The sequence below is a fragment of the Ambystoma mexicanum genome, chromosome 2q, assembly GCF_040938575.1.
Source record: "Ambystoma mexicanum isolate Mex_15411 chromosome 2q, UKY_AmexF1_1, whole genome shotgun sequence".
Classification (NCBI taxonomy): Eukaryota; Metazoa; Chordata; class Amphibia; order Caudata; family Ambystomatidae; genus Ambystoma; species Ambystoma mexicanum.
The window spans coordinates 964488030-964514137 of NC_090924.1; the positions used below are offsets into that span (position 1 = coordinate 964488030).

Here is a 26108-nt window from a genome sequence, read left to right on the forward strand (position 1 = left end):
TTGGATAGTGGCTATTCTTACTGTGATCTTTGATGTCGCAAATAGCTCATACCATAGCTCATCATTGGAGCGTCTTATACAATGGTGCCTTGTTAATTTGCTGATAATGTCTTTTCTCTGCATTTTTAAAGCAACACATTCTATTAATAAATGTTTCAGATTTTCTTTAGCTGTTCCATCATTGCAGAATCGACATAATGAGGAATCTGGCTTAATAATACCCCTCCTTAACAAGATTTGTTTTGTTGGCCATAAATTTAGGCGAAACCTCAATATTTGATTTCTGAGATTATGAGAGGGACATTTTAATAAATAATCAGCCGTTTGACGAAATTTTTTATGCCCAAACAGAGCTCTGTCAAAGTCCTTTAATTTCAGACAGTTCTGTTCAGTTAAATGCCAATCCAATTGGTATAGTTTAGTTTTGGCTTTGGTAGGATTGGATAATAAAAGATCTAGAGAGACGTTTGCTTCCGTCAAATCTAACATCACAGCTTCTCTCCAATTTGATGGAAATAAGTGTTCAGATCGTAGTAAATAGTCTGCCAGAATCTTAAGTACACTATTACTAGATAGGCCAAGGACGCATTTCCGAAATAAGCAGCATCTCTTCCAAGATGCTTGTATGTTCACTGAAAGAATTCCCAATTCAAAGCGAAGCAGTGCCATTGGGCTAGAGTTTGGAAGATTCAAGACTTTCTTCCAAAACCTTGCCTCTAATTTGTTCCAATAACAGGCCTCCAAGGGTAACCATGCCTCGGACCCATAAGTAATAATGGGAATTACCTTTTGCTGATAAAAGATAAGAATGTGCTTACACGAGAACTTTCCATACTTATGTTGTAAGATCCTCGCTTGTGATATTAAGGTGGACAGTTTACCCTTTATACTGTCTCTTTGAGGCATGTTTGTAGGAGAGTTGCTGAATATAACACCTAGGTATTTTTATTCATTAACTACGTTCAACTTTTGCTTATTCAAAAACCAACAATACTGTTTCCTTACTCTTGACTTATATCTCCCCAATTCCATTACTTGTGTTTTCTCCAGGTTTAGCGTTAAATTATTCTTTGTAACATACTGACTCAGTTTATCAAGCATGTTCTGCAGGCCACTCAGCGTCTGCGAGATGAGAACTAAATCGTCTGCATACAGAAGCCATGCAATTCTCTGGTTCCCAAGTTTAGGAGCATCATTCAATACATTACTAAATTCGCTACCCAGGTCAAGTATACACAAATTAAACAGTGTGGAGGCAAGAATGCAGCCTTGTTTCAGGCCGCGCTTGGTGAGAATCTCTGCAGACAACAGCCCTTCCAAATTCATTTTAACCTTCATTGAGGTGTTAGTGTGAAGTAAATATATTAAGTTTACAAGCGAGGATGGACAACTAAATTTCAACAATTTTTCAAATAGCAAGCTCTGGTCTACAGAATCAAAGGCTACTCGAAAATCAACATACGCCAGATAAATTGGTTGATTTCTTGTAGCAAACAACTCTTTAATTGCATTAAGAGTCGTTATGTTAATGCTGGTTCCAAGTCCTGCAACAAATCCCGTTTGAAATGGATCTCGCCGATTCTCTTCTGACGCCCAGATGTTAAGATCTCTCAAGACAATTCTACTGAAGATCTTGCCAGGGGCGTCAAGAAGAGAAATCGGACGATAACTTGCAGGATCCGCTCGATCACCCTTCTTATAGACTGGCACCGTAATGGCCTTGCACCACGATGGAGGAACTGCTTGTTTAATTTGCAAAGCTTGGAAAACTTCGTAAAGAATGGATGCCCATAATTCCGGATTTTGTTTTAAAACAAAATTTGACAAGCCATCTTGCCCTGGAGCTCTTGATGAACTAGCTTTATTTATGTAGAATAACACATCTTCTCGATCAAAATTAATCTGAAAAGATGGGTTAATAGATTCCAAATTTAGTTGTGAGATATTATTGTTTGGAAGATCATAGATGCCAGAGAAATAAGTAACCCACCTTTTTTCCGACACACCATTGAGTTGAGCTGTTAATTGGGAGCCAACTGCTCCATTATTTATTAACTTCCAAATTTGCGATGTATTTTTAGTTTTAGCCACCTGTAACCACTTTTCACCATCATGCTGAAACATAACTGCCTTATGACATCGGACCCAATTCTTGTAATTAGTCTTCAATTTGCGTAGGGCAAGCTCTCGATAATGTACCGGTAAATAGGCTATTTGTCTTTTCTGTTTTTGATACTGCGCCTTTCTCTCTCTGATGCCTTGATCAAATATATGGATGTGACACTTATTACTTTTTTTAGTACCTGGAGTTGAGACAGAAGCAAAAAGATGCATCTTTTCATGATAATCAGCTGAGTCCATACCTCTCAACAGTCGTTGATGGTCATCTGTTACACTGCACGCAAATGTGTGCAGTGCATCACCTGACCATTGTAGTCTGTTCCGTTGGGGATTTATAACTAGATTGCTCAGTTGATGCTGACAGCATCGTGGTTCATCCTTAGCCTGAATTAAAAACTCAGCCCTCAGCATCCAGTGATCACTCGCTGTGGTTGGGATAACCTTAAACTCGGAAATTTTCTCACACAATCCTCTATCAACATACATATAATCAATTATAGCATTTTGGGCTCCACAGGTCCAAGTATGAGATGGAGGATTGTCAGTCTCCACTGCTCCATTTAGCATAATTAGATCCCAAGTATTGATAAATGCCTTCCAATATGAGACCCGATCCATGTTTCTTTTCTTAGTTGATGCCAACAGATGTATATTTAGATCCCCAGCTAATATTACATGTGCAATATCTGTGATGGTTAAAGTGTCTTCCATTAGTGCATTCAATTCATTAAAAAAAGTAGAGGTTAGAATTGCAATTGGGTTCCAATAAATATTTATAACTAAGAATTTCAATTTGTTCATTATTATTGAGCCTTGCAAATAAGAATTTGGATTGGGCCCGTCTGAAATAATACTTGTCGTGGACACATTGGAAATAATTGCCAAATCAGACATAGGTCTGCCTTTTTGTCCCTTAATGGCTGGTACTAAGTGGACATAATAGTTGTCCCACGATAATGGGACGGTTAGCCAAGTTTCCTGCATAAGAACTAGATCACATTCTTTCAAACAGCAATTAACGTTGTTTAACAGGTGTTTGTGTCCCTTAGTATTCCAGCTCATGACTATCAATTTCTGAGATCGAGCATCGAGATCATCTGTTCTTAGTTACGTTTTCCCACAATTGCATCCTTTAACTGGAATGCAGTCACCATTAGTCCCCTGACTAGCAGATTTGGAAGCAACCTCAACCGTTAGGGTTTCTTTTGTGGTTGGTATTAAATTTAAGCCCAAGTCAAAAAGGTAAGATCTAGCAGACCAAATGATATTAAAAATGATGCGGGATCCTATCCACAGACAGGACACTGTTGGATCATTATCATCGGGGAACTCTACTTGTACCACATCACTCGAAGAGATATCCTCCAGAATAGGAATATCTGAAAATATTTGCATGATACTCCCTCTGTTCATGGTGTACGTTGGGAAGGAACCCCCCCGACAACTAAGAAACAAGGAGAACAACTGGGAGGGTTTTTTACTCTTAGATGTTACTCTTGAATCCGGACCTCTCTGCTTATTAGGTGTTTCTATATGCGACCTGCATTTTGTCTCCTCTACTGGGGATTTAAATGAAACATTCTTGAGAGTGCTTCTTTCATCAGAAGCTTTTACCACATCAGATTGACTACTAATCACTGCTTTCAGGGATGATTTAAGAGTTTTTTGTTCTGAAGTCAGAGCAACTAGACAGTCTTTGATTGTGCTTAAGATATTATTTTTCAGATTGTCTTGAGCATCTGATGGTGATTCTGTTACTGATGAATCATTCCTGGAAGACTTTATTTCTTGATTAGAGAAGGCCCTCCCAACATTTGCATTCTTATCATACTCTAGTTCAGGCTTTTTCATCATTGGAGTAGAAATCCGAGTTAGGGGCTGAGTCAGAGACGGCTTCAGATGAAATTGACTCATATATTCATCTACTGCTTTCCTAAGATCCTGTGTGTTAACTATTGAATTAGATACTTGGTCATCATTCACTTGCTTCTTCTTTAAAGCAGATAAAACTTGAGTCTGAGCTGTCACATTTCTAGATCCGCTCTCTAGCTTCTCCGCAATTTGCACCAACTCGTCTAGAGGAGCATGAGAGGGAATCACATGGTGGAGGTTCATACCCTTGTTCATCATTCTTTGTCTTTCTTGTGATAAGTTCTGATATTTTTTTGTGATCGCATTAGAGGCTAACATTGAGCACCTATCTGGGTTAGACAACGATTTAAAAAATTGTTTTGCTTGCCCACTCGAAGCCATTATCCTAGACTTTTGATTTTTTGGTTTCTTTACATTTGCCTTCGATTGGTTAATCAACTCTTTGGAATTTTTAGCAAATATCGTGTAAGCCCCTTTTAGCGGCTTCACGTTGTTTATTTTTAAATCGTTAGCAATAGGGACTCCTGCCTCCTCTTCACTCGACACTAACTGGTCGGATGAGAGAGCCATTACTGTCATCTTCACAGGGTTTTCCCCCCTCTCACCCTCAACAGCGGATTTAACTGTTGCTGTTATTGGGCCCGTCTGTAATACCAAAGGTGCATTCTCAGCCTTCTCTGCTATTGTTTCTCTTATAATACCCTCAACAAAAGGCACAGCAGTCTTAAAACTTTGTATGTTTTTTCCGGCTATAAGTAAACTTAGTTTTCCATCTAATTGGACATCTATATTTTTACATGTTGACAACAACAGACCCAATTGTTTTGAGAAGAGAGCTGCCTGTTCGGCATCAGACTCTTGTTTTTGGGCCAAGGACAAACTAAACTCCTTCTGTAATCTCATAATGTTTTCAACATTATCTTGAATCAAATTAACCTTTGAGTCTAATGCTTCAAATAATTGGGCAAGGGACATCATGGCCGTATTCATAGTTTCCAAAGTCATAGGAGTTACTTTTTTTATCAAGAGGCCCGGATTTACAACTGAACTGTTTCTATTCGGACTCCTAGGGGTCGGCGGAATAAATGAAATGGAGCTTTCAGATTCGGAAATATTTCCAGTTTTAAATAAAGCTGGAGACTTAGAAAGCTCAGAATCGTCCTCCTTGGCCACAAAAAGTCCGATGACTCCAGCTCTATAATTGCATCATCTTCAACTTCATCGTCATCAACATCATAATTTTCCTTAGTCAGGGGCTTTAAACTGACAACCCCAGACCGAGCATTCTGCGACATCATTGAATCAGACAAAGATATATTACATGGCTGCTCTGTCATCTCATTACCACCATTGGTGACCTGTGCCAACTGTGGGCTCAAAACGGGTTGCTGAACAGGAACAACCCCCTGTTCATTACAAAGCGGCAGCGCCTCTACATTTGATACACTTAGGTTATTAACTTCAGTCATTCGTGCCAAAGGCCGTGGCGAGCGTCCGAGAGCAAATCCAAAGTCTCTCAAATCACCCACGACGAAATCAAGTCGTGATCTTTTCTTCTTTACTCGCCTATCCCAAGGCGCACTTTTAACAGAAGGACGCACCGTTTTTGGGGTGAACGCTGGACTGTCTTTTGAAGTAGACTCCAATAAGGCACGCACTCGTTCTGTGCATGGCATGTCAGTTCGAAGAGTATACATGTTTAAAAGCTTTCTTACTTCACTGTAATACCCCTACTTGAACACCACAAAGTTTACAAGATATTAGAATTTGATGCGTTTTTCACCAGGAAGAAGAAAAACTGAATTCTCCCGCGCTGACCGCGTTGCCGCGGCGAAGCGGCAAAGCGGGACTTAACGGGGCTTTACACGGGTGCGCGCGCGCCCCCCTAAGCTTATATAGCTCCGCCCAGCCCTTAATGCAGTGAAGCCTAAACAAGAGAGAAATATATTAAAGTCTGTTTCATAGATAGTATAGCTAGTATTCCTGCACAAGTTAATAGTTCTTTCTTTTTTCTTTTCACCTGCTGGGGCTTGTAGTTGATGCAGTAGATAAATCCACAAATCCACAGGAAAGCGCTGGGGTAAGGTCCACGGAAAAGCGGGACTTAACGGGGCTTTACACGGGTGCGCGCGCGCGGTGCGCGCGCCCCTGAGCTTATATAGCTCCGCCAAGCCCTTAATGCAGTGAAGCCTGCTGGGGCTTGTAGTTGATGCAGTAGATAAATCCACAAATCCACAGGAAAGCGCTGGGGTAAGGTCCACGGCAAAGCCATTGTGCTGATGAAATGAAAGTCTTGGGGAAGGGAACCCTGACACTTGAGCTACATTCTGTGATCTTGAGAAAAAAGCTTCAAGATCGTTTAGTTTCTTTGTGAACTGTGATGCTTGAAACTTGGGGAAGGGAACCCAGAGGATTGTTTTGAACTGTATTACTGTTAACTGGAGAAAGTTTTTTATACTTGGGGAAGAGGAGCTGAAAGGAAGCTGCGAGCTGGAAGAAGCTCAGAACTTTGACTTGAACAATAACCTCACACTACATAATATTTGGACACCACACCGCTTTCCCCAAATTTCAGCACCTTCACGCATGAGACGGTTGCTTGAAATCAGCAAAACATCAATGTGGTCATAGGAGGACCAATCCTCAACCCAAAAATGCATGGTTTCAGGGACATTTGGACGGCAACGAACTGCACCATGCTGGGTGAGGCAACAGGTGGGGAGAGAGCACAGGAGGTCCCAGTATGCAGCAGCACACCAACTCTCGCCTCCCACAACATCTGTTCTGGGTCTGTCAGCCAGCCACACACGCCCATTCTCAGTGCAGTTTACTTCAGAGTGCAAGGCACATCAAGCGATAAGTGAATTGGAAAAGCGACCCACAGGATCATTGATTATCAGCATTTGATGAGTGTTGTCATAGCAGTCCACAGAACGCGTTCGGAGAACGGGTACTTTTTGCTAGAGATTTATAAACTACATCCTCACATTGTGCAGTATGTAGATATCACTTTGAGATTTATATTTAATTTGCTTTTAACTCAAGAAATGTTGGATATTTTAAATAAACAAGAAAACACTATCTCTGTTTGCTGATTTTTGTAATACTCCTGATATATTTGTAATAGTCTCTGATATATCTACTAATCTCTTGCCCATGATTTCATGGTTCCCATATTATACACTTCAAAAGAATTCTATATAACTACAGTTTTATTGAGACTGATTCATGTTGGTCTCTTCTGGAGACTCTCTCTATCAATTACTGTCCTACGTTTTTTCGCACAATTGAACTTCAATGTGTACGTTTTTAAAATTCTAGGTTTACTGCTGAAATCAACACAGCTTCACATTTTTATAACTTTACTAATTAATGTCATAATGTCAGTGTTTTTATTCTCATTTTGTATGGAAGGGAATGTCGTCTGACTGTTTTTGTTTTGTATTTCTGATTTTTTTTAACCAATATACAATGAAAAATAATTGTATTCATGTAAATTTGCCTTTGATCTAGGCTCCTTCTGAAGCTCAAAAGTAATACAAAATGGTGTTGCCTGAATCCCATTCTCTAAAACCAGAAATAGGCCTAAACCATTAGCATGTGCAACAACACCTCCAAATACCATAATTTTCATCCAGCCTTTCAGTGCAGATGAAAAAGCTACAAGGGTTTGCTTCATCTTGATAATCTTCACACACATTTTGTTTTACCTAATTGTCTAAAACATTTTTGGACTGGGAACTGACCCTGATGGAGGCCAATGTCTCTGAACGCTGCCTGTAAGATGTTGTTTGTGTGCAGTTTGTGTGTAGTACTAACGTAAGATGATGTTGGAAGATCCGTTGGCTCTGCTGACCTGAATATATCCATGAGGATTCCCTTGCCCTGTTATGTCATCCACTAGCTTTGAAATTTGCCTCATTTAGCAGATTTTCTATACTACTGGGATAAAAAAAATCCTCATTCTGCTCCTATCGTTCTTCCTCCACATTGAGAATTGCCCTCCTCCCAGTCTTCTGGCTGGCCACCTTTGCCCTTAACCAGGGACTTAACGCCTGCAGAGCTATAACCACAGCCATAGCTCCCTTCTAACAAACTAGACCTGCAGTCTTGGTGGTAACCATACACCGGTAGTTCAGGGGAAACTTTCTAGTCTTGGGGACAGGATGATGCCATGAAGCAGGTGTTTTATCCCTGTACGAGAGCTTTAGAAGCTGGAGGAGTCCAGGATGAAGCAGCAAATATATCGACCCTAATCTCTTCCCAGACCCCCTCTCTAATGCCCCCGAGGGCCCCTGAAACTCTTGGCATTTTCTTGGTCACCAGTCATGCTGTCTCACTACTGTCATTTAAATGCAGAGGTAGGAAGGAAAATGGATAGAACCACTGCTATGTTTTGTTTTAGTAGTGGTAGTGATGCTCTTAAGGAAAGATAGTGCTGGCAATGCAGTGTGGTGGTAATTCTTATTAATCACTAAAATAGGACACGTGTGCATAAATGTACTGAATTATTTCCAATACTTGTAAAACATGGGAGCATGTAGAAAATGGACAGAGGGCTCATTTGGAACAGGCATCTTTATGGACTGGCCCCACTGGGCCTCCTTTGGGTGCTCAATCACAGATGTAGGACGAACAGAAGTCCACAGTATTGCACTGCAGGAGACAAACAGCTGGCTGAAACGTGTTGTACCCGAGATGGCACATTACTGTATATTCTATGACCTGACAGACTGACTAACCTTTTGCTCCTCTAGCCACTCCGTCAATGGAGGCCTCCAATACCGCCAATGGTGGACTCCAGCCTCACCATGTGTAAACATATAAACTCACTTGCCTCCTCCACCGCTTACACAGCCAAACCTATTTCACAAGAGCCATCATCTTGTCCAAAATTGACTACTGCAACATACTTCTGTTAGGGACCTCCAAGAAAAATATAGCTAAATTGCAACTACTGCAGAACAAAGCTCTGAGAGCAGCACACAGCATTAATAAAAGGGGTCACATATCACAGTACAGGAGAGAGACACACTGGCTGCCTATACAAGCTAGAAAACTCCACAAAACACTCACCATCACAGATAAATGTGTCACTTCTAATGCCCCCATCTACCTCAATCAATGCCTCACATGTAAAACGGCAACCAGAACACTCAGATCCAATTCCAACACCCACCTACTCATCCCCCGTTTCAAAAATTCCAGAACAGGGAGCTCTAGCTTCCCTGTTGCAGCCCCCAGATCTGGAATTCACTTCCATCCAACATATGCAACGAGCCTTCCCACACACAGTTCAAGAAACTACAAAAAAACCTGACTTATTAACAAATTCTAATTATACTGTGAATTTTGTAAGGAACCATGGCCTGTTCCGCAAGACTCCTGGCCCTGAACCATGGCACGCTATTATTAATTGTTGTATTTTCTATGTTCCAATCATGTTAACTATGTAACCCACAAGTTTGAAAGTATTTCTGTAACCAATAAGCTTGAAAGTATTTCTGTAACCAATAAGCTTGAAAGTATTCCTGTAACCTATAAGCTTGAAAGTATTCTTGTAACTTACGCCGTGATACCTCTGGGTTTGGGCATATAATCAAATGCAATAAATAAATAAATAAATACAGAGTCCTACCTGCCAAAACAATGCACCGACTTTTATATGAATTACCCTCACCCAGACGATACAGTTGCTTGGTGTGCAGACTCTACCAAATCTCAGTGACCTCCAGCAAGAGGGTACATGCCATCTATATTGTCGGTAAAGTCTCACATACACATAGCACTTTTAAAATAGATAAGCGCTCAATGAAGTTAACATATGTTTAGTGTGATTGCCAGACAGAACTGTATTCACTAGAATTCACCATATTTGCATGCACAGAACAGTTCTGTTGATAGGTCCACTCTAATCCCTCTTTAATGTATTTTCTTTCTTTTCTGCATCCCTTATTCAGTCTTCTGGAGTGCCCTATGTGTCCTCCATATCGCCTTTGCTGTTCATCACATATATGAGAGCTAGCAACACTTGATAACAACCTCCCATTCCATATGTAGGCTAATGAGTTCTAGATGGTGATCAGGATGGGGAAGGATGGTATTTACCAAGCTAAGCTGGAAAATTGCCAGTCAAATCTAAGAGTGGGTAGGCAACCGTGACCTTTGCCTCAAATGCCTCAATCAAAAACGCGGGTCCTTTTCTGCATTAGTCCTCTGATTTTGCTGTCGACCTTCACTTAGCTACCTTTTCTGGAGCCCGTGCTAGCCTCTATACTGTAGCAAGAATGTTGCTCTTTTAAACACCCATAGATGCTGATCTTATGTTCACATCACTAATCAAGGCTCCCTGAGTTAGGGCTGTAACTACAATCCCTAAGAGAGATCCTTCGATTCCTCAGTCGTAGCTGGGAAACCCGTGAGAACCTAGGTTCCTTCTGAAATAGACTCGCATAGAAACGTCTTTAGAACAAATTTAGGACAGAGCTGCTTGCCTAGCGTTGGATCTTGGCAAACATTTACACACGTCTCAGGCTTCACAATTGGTCGCCGTCAACAGCGGAAAATGGCAATAAACAATGTGTTACTCATGTCTGGCAAACTGCCCACAAATGTTTGATTCTGCGGCTCAATCATTATGCACGAAGAAAGGACCCTCCAAAGACGCACACAATCTTTTTTGGTTGTAATACGTACCATCTCCTATACTACCCAGATCCTTGCCAAAAGATGTTTGGAGTATGGTACAAGTGAGAAATTAAAATATATATCAATTTCACACATCCGAGCAACATGTTTGCAACCCACAACAATATATTTCACTCTGCAAAATAAGAACACAAATTCTTAAGATGAACATTGCCCTGAGGAACAATCCCACCCTATGGGTACTAAAACAACTCCAGCAGCCACATTTCGGAAATAAGGCTATAAGGCATTTTCAAAAGAATAATTGGGAGTGGCAAATCGTAGAGAAGGAATTGCATATCCAGAGACTAATATGCCAATAAGCAGGATAAGAGTCCAGAACGTCTTCACTGTTGCTATATCGAGCCTTGCTCCATGCTTCAAAATCAAGGGCACCTATATTTTAAATCGTTGTGTGATAATGCCCAACATAGATACGTGTGTATGCTTGGTAATCTCACGTATGAAATGTGTTAAATATGAGTCACATTCTAATCAATGACACTGCAGGTTCGTCTTCATCGTCTGTGTTTTTGTAGAAGATAGTGCGGCGATGTGTTATTTTAGATATGCAGGATTAATTTGTCAACTGCAAAATTTCTGCTTGAAATGAATCGCATTAAGTATAGCAAATGTCCCTGTACTCAAATACAGGAAAGGAAAACACTGGTCTTCACAACTACAATTCTCTTAATGTTTTATTGTTTTCAGACTCCTACGAACGCAGTCGCTGGAATGGTATTACAACAATGTCAAAAGCCGTTTTAAACGTTTTGGTAGCGCCAAAGTTCTGAAGAATCTCTACAGGAAACACAGGCTCGAAAGTGGAGCCTGTGCAGAAATCACAGGTATGTGCTATTTTCTCACATGAAAGCAGAGCAGCCATTTTGATCTCGCCCTGCACTAAGGCATGTCATTTATGTTTTACTAATAACTTTTTTAAATGTGTTCATTCTGTATGTTTACAACCGGTTGCAGTTGACAAATTAGGGTTGATTAAGAAGTCTTCCCTCCATCCTCCCCCCGCGACTACTTCCCGTATCAGCTTAATGTTACGAGAGCGATAACTGATTCTCGCAATATGTTATCCAGGAAAGGTAAATCATCTAATATAGAACTAGAATCACAGAGAAAGATTTCAAACCCAGTGTATGGTCATGTAGGATCTTAAATATTTTACAGCTGAAAACAATACACCATTCACAATAAACCATTCACAACAGTTGAAAACAATAAAACATTGACGATTTTTAAACATGCACATTTCGTTTTCAGACCATGTTCCCGGAAATTGGCACATTCCTGAACTAATCAGTATTGGATGCAGAGACATTTAAGAGCTCATGTTCAGTTAAAGTGTGACACGCATGAGGAATGAAAATAGCAACAATTGGTAAAAAGGAGTTACCTGGATTTTTCCTGTATTGTGTAGTAGCTTCAATTCATGAAGCTAAAAACCCATTGTTCTGCTAAGAGAATTAAAGAATTAGGAAGACAGGCAAAATACACACTATATTTGCGTGTTTCCATTTTTTTCCTCTGTGTCTGCTATGGATCCTTTTCACTTGTGTGTTTTGTGTTGCTACACATGGATGAAATACTACGAAAATGTGGGGACGTTTATTAAATGATATCATTTGTGTTTTTTGACATGGAAAATGGACTTATTTTTGTAAGGAAAGAACACAAATGAAAGACTATAAGCCTTATGCTTGTGGTGGTTTGTAAAAAAAATGTGGCAGTAATGCAATTGCTGCCACTTTTACTTCACCACCATATTCTGAGTTTGAAGGGAAAGAAGAAAAGAGTCCACCGCCACCACATGGCTGGAGGTTTTTTGCTCCATTTTATCTACAAAGAAGTCGAGGGAGTAACATTGGTAGAGTTGCCATTTTCAGCAATTCCTCCAAACCCCAGTGTGAGGAGTCCCTACATGGTAGTGTGTGTCGCTGCATTAAACATGAGACTGTGGGCCTCGTCTCAAGCATGGCACAAATACCAGTGGTAATGACACCATATTGGATTGTTACAACCGTAATGCGACCTTGGACTAGAGGTAAATACTCTGGATTTCGTGCTAGTGTTATTCCCTGTTGGTCTTTGTCTGAATTACCATCAATGGTAATTTCTCTGTTTTTTGGAGTGAGATTGATGGAAAAGCCTCCAGCTGAGCAATTTAACAGTGGACTAAAAGCAGGGACGTCATTTCACCAAAATGCCAGGGGTAGCGGAAGTGATATCACATGACACTTGACCTCTGATGACATCACAGTAAGTGATGTAATTTGACCCCACCCCGAACTGACATCACGGGAAGCGATGGAACACGACCGTTTACCCCTTGACAAAACAGGAAGTGGCATCACATAGCATTGTTCTAAGTACGCTATGAAAAATATGGTTACAATATTACTGTAACATGATATACATTACATACAAGAATGGATCACCATATGTATCGGCAGAAAAAAAACATGCTATAACTGCAGCTTGCTAAAAGCAAAATACACAGTCCGGAATGGATGCTTATTCTACTCGATGCTTTTTGGAGGATTTTGCCTGCATTGTGAATTTGAGGTGTTTAAGAGCAGTGATTTACCCCCTGAAGTGTGTCTGAAATTAACCTTTAATGAGTCTAGCAATTATTGTATGTAATTCCAGAAAGACAAATTGCTCAAATAGCCACATGGCATTGGCCACATCCTAGAAGCTTCAATTTGTAAAAAAAAAGAAAAGGTTTTTTACATTTTCTTTTTTTTTTTAGGAGTAGCAAGTGAGACCACATGGGTAGCAAGAGAGCGACCCTTAAATGACAGAATTCTATACAATAATTTGTATAGAAAGGTTGTGTTCCATTGCTTCCCATGATGTCACTTTGGGGTGTGGTCAAATGACATCACTTCCTGTGATGTCAACAGTCAAGGGGCATGTGGCGTCACTTCCGCTACCCCTTGGATTTTCTTGAAATAACGTCCCTGGACTGGGTAGTCCTTTCCTTATCTGTTGCCAAAAGCACAAATGATACTGAATTGCTGAACTGAATTTTATTACAAAGTAATGGAACTCCTAAAGATTGGCTGGCTTTGAACGGTTTCTCGTAGGTACCAACTTAGTGTGTGGCACATTTACTGAGCATAGCTCTCGTCCAAGAGTCCCTTGAGCCAGACGCCGCTGTTTGATTTTAGGGCTTTGGTTATAGGAGTCGGTGTGGGCAATGTGTTTGTTGACAGGAAGCCGATACAGTCTGCCAATGCAGACGATAATATTCGTGGGATATTTGTGAGCACGTAAGACACTGTATTCCGCAGATGCAGCAGCAACTTTCCACTCTGTGTCCAATGAGAGAGGAATACGATCTGTGACCAGCGGCAGTTTGAAAAAGCCTTTTTATTTCCGTCAGATGGTAAAATCCTGTGTTTAAAATGTGTGAAACCTGCATCGAAAGACAGCCTAACGTTGGACAACATGCCCATTGTTCTTACCATCGCTGAATGCGCTGGGCAAATTGCCTAAAGTGGCAGTCCCAGATCTCCTCTCGAGGCTTATCACCAATCCATAGGATCTTAGTTTTGTTTCCATTACGATTCCATCACTTATGACCAATCTACGTGTTCATTTCCAATAGTCAATCTCCACATTGGTTCTGGTGCAACAGATCTAGGTATGATATGATATGGCATTTATAACACGCCTGTACACAAGTGTTTCTAGGCGCGAAGGTGGGCTAGGTGCACAACGAAGGTATGAAATAGTGAGCAGTGTCAGAAGTGTCATATCTCGTGGCACAGCAGGGTTTGTGGGTCTTGAAATTCGTGAAAAAGGTGGAGCGGTGTATGTACTCTTTCTTTAAAAATAAATCTGCTTTTGTAAGACTACGACTTTGTATTTGTCGGTGCCATGTGATTTTTCAGAAGCCTCAAGAAATATTTCCATGTTCCACGCAGGCAGAGCATTGACACAAAACACAACTGAGCCATGCCTGCTTTTGAGACTGCTGCTGCCATATAAGCAGGTTTCACTGTCACTACAACCGAAGAGCTCTGCCTGTATAGTTCTGACGTCTTCAATTGTTTTAGGGGGGCTATTAGTCACGCGTGGCAAGAGGTTGGATTTTTAATTCCCTAGTATAGAGAAGTAGGAGCATAACAAGTACCATACTGCAAAGATTGCTAGCAAGAATTAAAGGATTTAAGTAGATGATGCTGCTGCCAAAAGTAAGAGTAGAAAAACGGGAGGATGCATTTTAGATAACTTCTTAAAAATGTAAAATGCACTTTGGAAATGCTTTCCCAAAAAGGTTTAAGGAATAAAAATAGAACTCTGGTTAATTCTGTTTAATGATTATGAAAAGCAAAACATCAAAAGGCCAGATGTATGTTTGTCTGATGCTGCCATGCACAGTACAGGCTGCCCGAAAGCACTGAATGCTCATAGAGGGAGCTGTTACCTTAGGATATACTGTGGTCCAATTCACATAGCCTTGACTGTTGTCACCGCTAGAGGGAGCTGTAGGTTTAATATATATATAGTGTTCCTACTGTGTTAATGAAAACCTGCACTTTGGGCATGTACACTAGTTTGATATAATTAGATAATTGTATGATCAAAATAGGAATAAGAACCGGAGCAAATCATCATGACACAGTAGAGCTCAATGAAGAAACGTCTGCTAGAAGAACAGTTTACAAAGATGGCCGCCATATAGAGTATACTAAACATGGAGGGGTTATTTTGAATCATGCAAGTGGGTCTCCAGACAAAGTTCTTGAATTACGTTCATGTGAATGACAACTATAGCTCCAATTCTGGCATTAAGAATGTTAAGTGTGCCTGGACGCTCACTGCTTTTTTTCAGCAAAATAAATGTCCCTGGACGCTCACTGCTTTTAACCCACAGTTATCACATCACTATGCGGGCTACAAAGCAGAAATTAGGCTGAAAAAAGGACAGTTGTGCCAAACTATAGGCCTGTGCTTAGATATTGTACTAATATTTAATTAACATATACCTAATCGAATTGTAATTTAAATAATTGATGACTCCTTCACCAGCACCTGTAGAATGGAGTGGGTCAAAGGAAAGGGTAGATGAACTGATGGTTTTAGTGTAGCGAATCATCCGGCCGAGAGTGAAACGTAACCTAATGATCTTCTCAACAGTAGTTATATTTTATCAGCTGCTTAGAGTTGCCGTGGAGTCTGACTAGATAATAAGCAAGTGAAATGCACAAAATCGGATGTATCACAGGGATCCTATTTCAACAAATTAATCGGAACAAGTGCGGATGATGACTGGAACACACTCTGGTTATTTATTCAGAACACTGCCCATAATCCATAAATGCTCCATATGCACAATGTTTGTAAATCTTGCAATATTCATCAGGTCAGGAGTTGATTTGTGAAATCATAAACACAGCCCTAAAACCTTAAATGAAACGTAACTTGGCAGGTTCCTAACAATCTAGGCACCGCAATTAAAAGCGTACAATTTAACTCACTCAGATGTCAGACCAGGATTTGTATTGGGATGAAACCCAAAAAGTCTCCATGCTCTCGTCCCCGGTACGTTATAGATAGGCGAGTTAAATTTGAAGGGGTCATAAGCACAGCTGTTATCGCCATACCATATTGGTAGATTAATAGAATGTGGCAAGCAGGGTCTGTGTGATTTGTCCTGATCACACTTTGTGCCATTACTTTCTGTGCGGCTTAAGGATGCGGGTTGCCTTTTCAGTTTGAGCTGCACATTCACGGTTTCATCAATGGCAGCGTATTCCTATATATTGGGGCCTGATTATGGATTGTGTATTGGGGTGTACTGGGATTGTCCAAGCTCCGAATAAAATATACTGGGATTGTGGGAACCCAGAATGATTTACTGGGATTCTGCAGATATATAGTATACTGGTATTGTCAACATAGGATTTATAGAGGAGTATGGCATACAGAAAATGTACTGTGGGTTTATCCAGTTCTGAAAACATGGTTAAAACCCTGCAAGACATTCAGGTCGAGTTTATCTCCTCGAACTGAGAGAAATGCACTCAACCCATGAACTAGATGCCATGATTGTTTTGTGTTGCAAAACCATAGTAGTGTATGAAGAAACATTACCAGCACTGCAAAAAGCGTGCCTTTTCAAAATTCAAGTTTTCCTTACACCACAGTGTCCAAGATCCTACATGTGAATGTACTATTCGGCCAGGCTAATAAGAGTGTTATAATGAATGTGGGTCATAGCTTAGAATTTACAGTAGCTCATTGGTGTGACTTAGAATTAGATTGGCAAGTGGTTAGGATGTGTGTTAAGTTCAGAATAAGTGAATGTACAAAAGGAGTCCTTATGTCTGTCGAAGTCTGTGAAGGTGTTGCATTGTCCTTCCCACATCCTCCAATAACTTGCATATTCCCCCTATGGCATAGTACTTCCATTGATAGCTTAGCTAGCCTATGCACTGCGTCCTCACTCCCCCAGATGAACGCATAGCGGTTGGTCCGGCACTCTGTGCCTAGGCAGCTGGGTTTCATGCTCACCCACACTCAGGCTCTCATGGGTGTCTTGTAGACTGCTGCTGGCACCTTTCCAATGGCCCTTGTGAAGGCATCATGAAGTGAGACCCAGACAACATATTCAAAGTTCAAACTGAATTGCTTTATTAACACAAATGTCAGGATGGATAAGGCCTACCTTGTCTAAAAATAAGGTGGGATTTCTCTACCTGAATGTGAAACTAAGGAAAGTCTGAGTCAGAAAGTTCAACTTAAAAATCTGTCCGTCCAAAACCTATCCTTGCCCTCGCAACTAAAGCTAAACAATGTTTAGGGATGTCAGCAATGAAAGAAATGGTGATTGAAAAAAAAGTTCTCAGCTTCTTCCAGCTACTAGCTTGCTTTTCAGCTCCCCTACCCCTACTTTAAGAAAGTTCCACAAAAGTATTGGGATTACCTTTCTGAAGCTCAAGACAGTTCCACAAATCCTCAGTCTTCACTTCTCTGAGTTCAAAATAACACAGTTCCAAAGAAAAAGGGGTCTTGAGGTTCCCATCTTCGAGAGCACCAAAGTTCAGTAAATCTCAGGTTTCCCTTCCCCAAGACTTCAACTTGCCAACTTATACTTACCCTATCTCTATCGGAAACCCTACTTTGGGATACCATGTAGTATAGTCTACAATGACCAGAATGTATTTTTCCCCAGTTTGGAAGTCTCCAGGGGTCCTACAATGTCCATAAGAATCCGGGAAAATGGAACCTCAATTATTCGTAGCAGATTTAAGGGAACTGGTGGTGGTATGTAAGTGCTAGTTTTCTGGCAGATTTCATAAGCCTGAATGAAATCTTTAAGGTCAGCGTGGATTCCGAGCCAATAAAATATATTTGTTATATGTGCCTGAGTTTTGGACTGTGCCACAGATGGCCTACTGTCAAATGTGAATGGGGTATTTCTAGGATCACCTGCTTCTGACTTTGAGGGAGTACCAACTGTGTTTTTACCAAGCCCTCTGAAGTGGTTTCTCCTCTATATAGAAGTCCATGTTTCAAAAAGAAAAAAGGTCCCCCTTTCTCACGATCCTCTGGCTCCAACTTGTACAAAGGCTTCAGCTAGCAAGGGGTAATTTCTTTGGGCAAAGGCTAAGTCTGGAAGTGTCTTGGGATCTTCCTCTTTAGCTTTTATTGGGGTTGGGAGGGCTTTAAAGACTGGAGGGGGGTGTCTGTACTCCTGCTCTCTATATGGCAGAGGAGAGGCATAAGGACCCCAGCCAAGATTCTCTATAGGGTAGCGCAGGTCAAGCAATCAAAGCCTAGCTCCTCAGGAGGTGATGCCGGCTGGTTCTTAAGTACAGTGTAGTCCCCAAGCACCCACAAAGGAATGTCCACACACTGTATTAGTTAAAACAGTCTTCATATAATTAAGGTTCAAAGTTATATACACAATCACAATAACTCACTATGTGCTCAGTAAATCTACAATGCCAAATATATATAGTTCTAAGTGGTACCACAATTATTATCAGATTTCATTAAAGTACATCCACTGTACTCTGGTCACATAAATCAATTAAAAAAGGTAACCAACAATAGATATAGGAGGAAAAGCAGTTGGTTAGAACAATTGGCAGAATACTGGCCCCTACCACTAGAGACAGTTCTGTGTGGTGATCCCCCCACCTGTGCAACCTTTAAAGTAAAGTTATACTACAAGCCCAGTCCACATATTGTGCAATAAGTCTCATTTCCTTTTATGTTTCTACAACCCCAATGTACCTGGAATAGTAGATTTCGACGACGAGTCATTGACGGATCCTTCTTGAGCGGCTCCCTTTAAAGCAGGAGCCACGGATCATCAAGATCCCTCGAATAAAGTGAACTCTGCGTCGAGGCGGCAGCTTCGGTCCCAGCGGTCCACGTCAATGACGGATCGAAGACGTCCTGCACGGAAGAGGCATTTGGGGCACTTTGATGTCGCTAGTTCAGGACCGCAAAGAGATTGTGAAGAACTGTGGCCCAGCAAGGGCATCGAGTCGTCCGGCATCTCTACGGTCTTTGGGTGGCGGGAAACCCACGGCGGATGCTCCTCTGCCCATCAATGGCCTGGCCTTCTCCGGCAGGATAAGGTGGTCGTTGGTGCGGACGAGCGCAACCGGGAATCAAGTGTCTTAATCAAGGGAGCATTGTGGCTCCGGTCATCGATGGCACGGTATCAAGCGGTCCCCTCTTCTGGGCAACACAGCTTCGACGGGCCTTCAGCACTTATAGCAAACCTGCGAACCCTGGTCGACGACAGTGAATGGAATGTCTGATGCTTATCTTCATTCTCCTCAGCGGTCCCAGTCTCTGGTTGGCAGCCTGTCAAGGATCTGACTTCCAGAGAGCTTCGGCGAAGGCTAGCGGTGCTCGATGGTCCCTCGGAGCACAGGAAGAGGGCGCCTAACCAGGTCTTCTCTTGGATCAGTCTCGACAGCTCGGCGGCTTTCAGATTTCGGCAAAGGGAGACAGCAGTCAACCTTCGTCAGGCTCGGTTGTCGAGATCAAGCTTCAGTTTCAACTTAAGCTTCTGAACGAATTCTAGCAGTGAGAGGCCCCCCGATATACTAGGTGGTCTTCCATTCATTCTGCTGGGTCTCTTTCAGGCAACCAATCACTCAGAAGGGCATTCAGCAGTTAGTCAGCCAATCAGGCATACAGTGTATTCAAGCCATTCTCCTCCCTCTCAGATAATCACAAGGAATGTGTATTGGGAGAAGTACCCAGCCATTCAACACTACACACTGCATTCATACCAGTTTTGGGGCAGGGCTGTCTGTCATTGTATTGCATACTAGAAACCAAACATCCACAACAAGAAGTGCATATTGGTCACACACTACATTCACCCAGGTCCCCCCACAGGGTGTACACACAACATACAGTCATTGGGAAGGCTCCAGCCAGTCTGGCCTGGACTTCGCAACACCACCATATATGGAACTTCCACCCAACAGCCAGTCAGGGGGAAGGGACAGAGTCAGGGCTTCCCAGGACTTTGTGAAAACAAGGTAACGGCAATAGAAAGCAAGAGGCCACAGGGGCCATCTTGTTTTCTATCAGGAATCAATGGATTCAATTGGCAGGGCCTGGGTATCCCCAAAATTGAGGATACTCAGAGCACCTGTCAAATTCAGCATGGAGCTGCCACCAGCCCCTACCCTGCCCTGTGGGCCACACACAGGTGCCCAAAAACATACACTAGGGAAACATGGTTTTATCCCCACTCATGGGTGCCATAAGGGTATCCCATGGGTCTGTACACCAAACCAAAAAAAAGGAAGAGCTGCACTGCCAGGAGTCCAAAATGGACTCCTGGGCAGAAAGAAATACAGAACACAAATGAAAAAGGACTACAGGACAAGGAGGCCCTGTCCCTCCAATGCATTTCCAGCATCACAAGGGCCATCAGATGTTTCAACGACCTCTCCAAAGCCTCGAGTTCCTCCAATTGTTTACCCCTCCCAGATCCTTCCTTAACCCTAAAACAGCTCTTTCTCAAGCACCCCTTCAGCGATTTTATCCCCTTGATGAATTTGGAATGGGTCCTTCCCGTGATTCTGTAGCAACTCCTTAACATCACCACAAAAGTCTGGGTCTATAACTCCTGCCAATACATCAATTCCAAACCTCTATGGCCTCCCAGATTTGGGTGCTAGTTTGATGTATGTATCAGGGGGTGGAATTAGTATAAAATCAGTGGATATCAGTCTTCTTTCACCTGGAGAAATAGTCTTGTCTTTACTGCTACAGATATCGACCCCAATAGAGCCTTTTATGGCTACTGAGGGGTCTGATGCTCTGGCACTTAGCTCAGCAATTTTTAGGGTCACCCCAACTTGTATCGGTTGAGCTGCACCCCAACTCTGACACCATTTGTGAAGGCATCATGAAGTAATACACAGACAGCAGATTCAAATTTTAAACCGAATTGCTTTATTAACGCACATGTCAGGATGGATGAAGGGTTAACTTGCCCTAAACTAAGGTGGGATTTCCCTACCTGAATGAAAAAAAGGAAAGGGTCAGAAAGTTCAACTTAAAAATCTGTCTGCATCCAAAACCCTCATAACTAAAGCTAAACAATGTGTAGGGATGTCAGCAATGACAGAAATGGTGATTGAAATAAAGTTCTGAGCTTCTTCCATCTCCTAGCTTGATTTCAGCTCCCCTTCCCCAAGTTCAAGAAAGTTCCTCAAAAGTCTTGGAATTACCTTTCTGAAGTTAAAGACCGTTCAACAAATCCTCAGGGTTCACTTCCCCAAGTTCAAAATAACTCATCACCCTTGCCCCTGGCCCTCACTGGCAAGTCAGCCTTCCAGTTACAGCCAGGTCAAAGGCCTTAAAACCGCATCCAAGACCCTCTTGGAGTCAGTCCTGGCTTCTTTGGCCCCAGGCTCATAACCATCATGAAGACCAACATTAGAATGGGACTATTTACTTGGGACCATTTAACTTGGGGGCTGGGGGGGTTCTACCAACATGGAGGCACACACATAGCTCAGTTACAAGGAACTGAGTTATGCGGTCTAGTCTTTTGGGTGTAGCTGGCCTGGGACTATTTTACCTGGACTACTTTACCTGAGACTATTTAAACCGCACCCAAACAGCAGAACATGCTTTGTGTTATTCTGCTGTGGGCACCGTAACACTCACCGTGTCCAGTTCTTTGATGCCAGTTTACCTGAAACCAAGGACCTGCAGAGAGAGAAAGAACACTATGAAACTTACCTGGAACAGTATCCTTTCTTCAATCCATCGCTGACTTCAGTTCCACTCACCTGAAAGTACGAACTCCATCATCTGGCACTGCATGCATCCTGGAATACCATACCTGGAAAGAGGAGAAAGAAAGACAGCATTAGTAAGCGTTTACTCACGTTTCCTCCCGAATGAAGAAAGCCACACAATTCTTACCTGGGTAGTTATCCCCTGGTCAGTATCATTGCTGGAACATTACGGTGCTTTGCGAGGAACATCGCAACTTGCAAGGAGAGAAAAGACAAAGGTTAGCAATATAAAAGGCAAAACAGCGCTGCACATCGCGCATTACTCACCGGACAGCATCGCGCACACCGTGCTTTTGCCTACCGGCCCATGCTCATCTTCATACTGCATGACAACACCAAAATACCTTTCCATACCTAAAAGGAAAGAAACAAGACATTATTATTCGAACTAAGAGGAATATAAGAACTGCATATACAGACTGTAAAGCAGCAAATCTACAGAGTTGCAGCAGGCCTGGATTCCCACAGGGGGGCTTGCACCAGTGAAGTAACTTGCTCGCTGCTCACCCCCCACATCTAGGTGCCCCTGCCACGAGGAGCAGGATGGAGAATCCACCTTTTACAATATTAAGGTGAGGAGAAGGCCCAAGTGGGAGGAAGGAGTTGAGGCCAAGGGAGCTGGGAAAACATAAAGACAATCTGGTATTGAATCCAGCTCTCCTATATTGCAGACCCATCTTTAACCAGAGGCCTTACCAAGGGACGGGGAGAAGGTTCGAGAGTGCAAATCAACCAACCAGTGCTGGGTGGCATCCCCGTGGCTACCAGGTGAGCGTAACAATAACACAATTACAAAGAAAATAGGTCTTGAGGGTCCCTTCCTCAAGACCACACCTAGGTTCCGTAAGTCTCAGGTTTCCTTTCACAAAGACTTCAACTTGCCAAAGTATGCTTTGTCTAGTCTCTCAATGTTCAAAACGACTACAGATCAATTTGACACTCCTTCTGGATTGAATTAACAGTTCATTCAGATTACTCCTTGTCGGTTTACTTCAACAATGTCTTTGGATTATACAATTAAGGTTTCCCTGGTCTAGGCGCAGTTGTCTGACCACAAGGTCAACCCATTATAGGTCACGCAGCCAAGAACCCTAGGCTCTGTAACCCGCACAGGTTGTTCTGCATCTGCCCCTGTGTGAACGTTCACTCACTTGGCTTCTCCTTGTCAGCCTCTTGGCTTTGTGAAGGTTTCACCTTCACTTTGCCTCTGCTTGTCAGCCTTTTAGCTTTGCCACAGTGCGTCACATATCCTTTTGACAGTATTTGTCCTTGTCACACTGTATTCATGCATAAAGTTTGCTTTGCAGTGGTTTGATTTCTTCCCCCACCTTTCTGAAATGCTTTTTATAATCTTTCACACTTGCTCTCTTATTTCATACGTTTCTTTTAAATGGGCAATTTCACGTTCATCTGTCATCAGGTCATATATCTGCCCATAAAGTGTTCATTCAGTTCAATATTCTATTTTAATGATCATTCACTTTTTGTTCCTTCACTTTTCTCCCAACCCGTGGCTTTGGGGTTGTTTCATTGTGCGCATAATATTCTGTGCATTCGGCATTCGCCTCGCTTCTACACAGCTGCACAGGAGCGACCTGGTTTCGTGTGACTTTCCCCTTCACTCACCAGTCCCTGGCGTTGCGCTGTTATGTTTCTGCTCCTCTTCCTGGAGTTCCTTCAACCGCTCGCATTTTGGATGCTCTTCTGTTCCAACCGACATCTCTGCTTCTCTTCCGCTGATGCTGGCGGCTACTTTGTTTCCTCTTCTTTGCCCACAGCTCTGGCTATACATCTCCGAACATGGTGGCTCCCACACCTATGGATTTCTTACGGCCTGCATGGTCTTGGGCACCACATTTCCTTGGAGGTTGTCTGCTGGTGTCCTGGCTCTCCTGCAGGTCCCACCATGGCTGCCTCCTCGCAAATCGGATCCCTTGCTGATCTCCTCCCTTCTTATACACCTGCAACCACTTGACAGGTTGCACGTGTTGTTTCCCAATTGATATACCTGACAGCCATGCGAGTAGAACTTGGGACATGCCTGACTATAACAATATGCTGCAGGCCTCTTCCTTTTCTCATACCAGAGTGGGTAAATGATTTACTAGTCTTCACTACTCCTAGTCACCTCTTCCCCGTCCCAGTACTGTAATGGTTGAATGAGGGGAGATGTTATACAATAGCCCATAAATGCCAGGCGAGGGTTAGGTTGGTTCTCATAAGGGAAAGGGGGATACCATGTCTCACCAGTGGATGCCCTCTTCTCAATACCCAAGCACCCTCCACCCAGGTGATCCTCCCTCGCTTCTCCACCCGCCCCTAGGTCAGGATCCAAAAGTGATTGCATTTACCTGGCCACCAGAGAAGAGGATCCAGCAGGGTAGGAGTGAGTATACCCTGCGGTTTTTGACATCCTCTATCCTCTTTGGCTGCATGATCACCTCACTTAACTATAAGGAAGCCATCCTTCAAGCCAAAAAAGAGACATATAATTTACGCATATCTCTGGCAGAATCTAACACAAGAGGAGAATTCAAAATTTTCAAAGAATTAGAATCCCCTTCACCTATCCCCGACTCGTGCACTAAAGACAGCATTTGGTGAAACAATATACAAAATGAACTTCTTAACAAAATAACCACTCTGCAATCTAAAATTAACGCTAAACAAAACTCTCTCCCCACTCCCCTCTTAAGCAAAACCTTGCCACCAAAAACAACCACCCCAGACTTTCCCTTGCCTTTCAGCTTCACACTGCTCACCACCCTTGAGGTTGAAAAAATCATCTGCAACTTAAAACCTTCCAATTGCCAAGGGGACTCCTGTGCAGCTCCGATCATTAAGGAATCAGCCCATGACCTCGCTCCTTTCATTACAACCTTTATCAAGTCCTCATTTCAATCGGGAGTGGTCCCTAACAATTTAAAGGATGCTTGCGTCATCCCTCTCCTAAAAAAAACAACCCTAAATCCTGAGGTCCCAACCAACTATAGGTCTATCGCGACGTCGCGTTTCTCCTAAAAATCTTTGACAGAGCAGCGTATCTACAGATACAAAACTATCTGGAAACTAACAATCTTCTAGGCACCAGACAATCCGGCTTTAGACCCAAGCATGGTACAGAGACAGCCAATTTAGACCTCAAAACCCAAATTGAAGATCTAAAAGACAAAGGTAAACTAGCCCTGCTACTACTATTAGACTTATCCGCTGCCTTTGACTTGGTCAACCACCAAATCCTTTGTCATCATCTGAAAACTGCAGCACACTTTTCTGACAATGCCACTAACTGGATTAAATCATTCCTGGACAACAGACATATGAGGGTATTCTCCCCAACCTCCTCTGCTGACCCGGCGCCAGTCCCTTGTGGGGTCCCCCAAGGATCGTGCGTATCCCCTACCCTCTACAATGTTTTCACTAAACCCCTGTTTGATGTGCTGGACTATCTGGGTGTCCCCTACACCAACTATGCCGATGACACCCAGATACTCATCCCCATCACGGGTGATTACACGGTAGACTCGAAATCCTTAAATGACATATACCATGTCATTCAAACCTGGATGGCACAACATGAGCTCTGTCTTAATGATGACAAGACAGAGCTCCTCATCCTACGTACACAGCAAAGACTTAACAAGTTGAACCCCATGTTCAGCTCCTTTAATATCGACGGAAACTCCATAAAAGTCTCCAAAGATTCTAAAACCCTCAGAATCTACCTTGACTCCACTCTCTCCCTCCACAGACAAACGAATGCAGTCGCAGCCGCCTCTGCCTACACATGCAAGCTGATCACAGCATGCCGCCCTTTTCTCTCTACTCAGAACTGCATAACCCTTGCTAGGACTTTGGTCATGTCCAAACTTGACTACTGTAATGCACTGTACCAAGGCACTAACCAATGCAACCTTGACAAACGCCATCAGAGCAGCCCTCAACATCCCTAGATCAGCCCACATCTCTGCAACTAGGAAGAACTTTCACTGGCTGTCAGTCTCCCAAAGGATTTCACTAAAATCTCTTGCCCTGACTTACAAATGCATGAATAACCAGGCCCCTATCTATCTATTCTCACTGTTCACTCAGTATATCCCACCTCGCTCACTA

The 26108-nt window shown here is 42.5% G+C and overlaps 1 protein-coding gene across 5 annotated transcripts in view; it reads left to right on the plus strand.

Moving 5' to 3' along the window:
- MYRIP (myosin VIIA and Rab interacting protein) overlaps window positions 1–26108 on the plus strand; it is a 2049246-nt gene that overhangs the window by 971939 nt on the left and 1051199 nt on the right. For all 5 annotated transcript variants that reach the window (XM_069648262.1, XM_069648265.1, XM_069648266.1 and 2 more), the window contains exon 4: window positions 11392–11528. In XM_069648262.1, the coding sequence (XP_069504363.1) occupies window positions 11392–11528 (137 nt within the window). The remainder of the gene's footprint in view (window positions 1–11391; window positions 11529–26108) is intronic.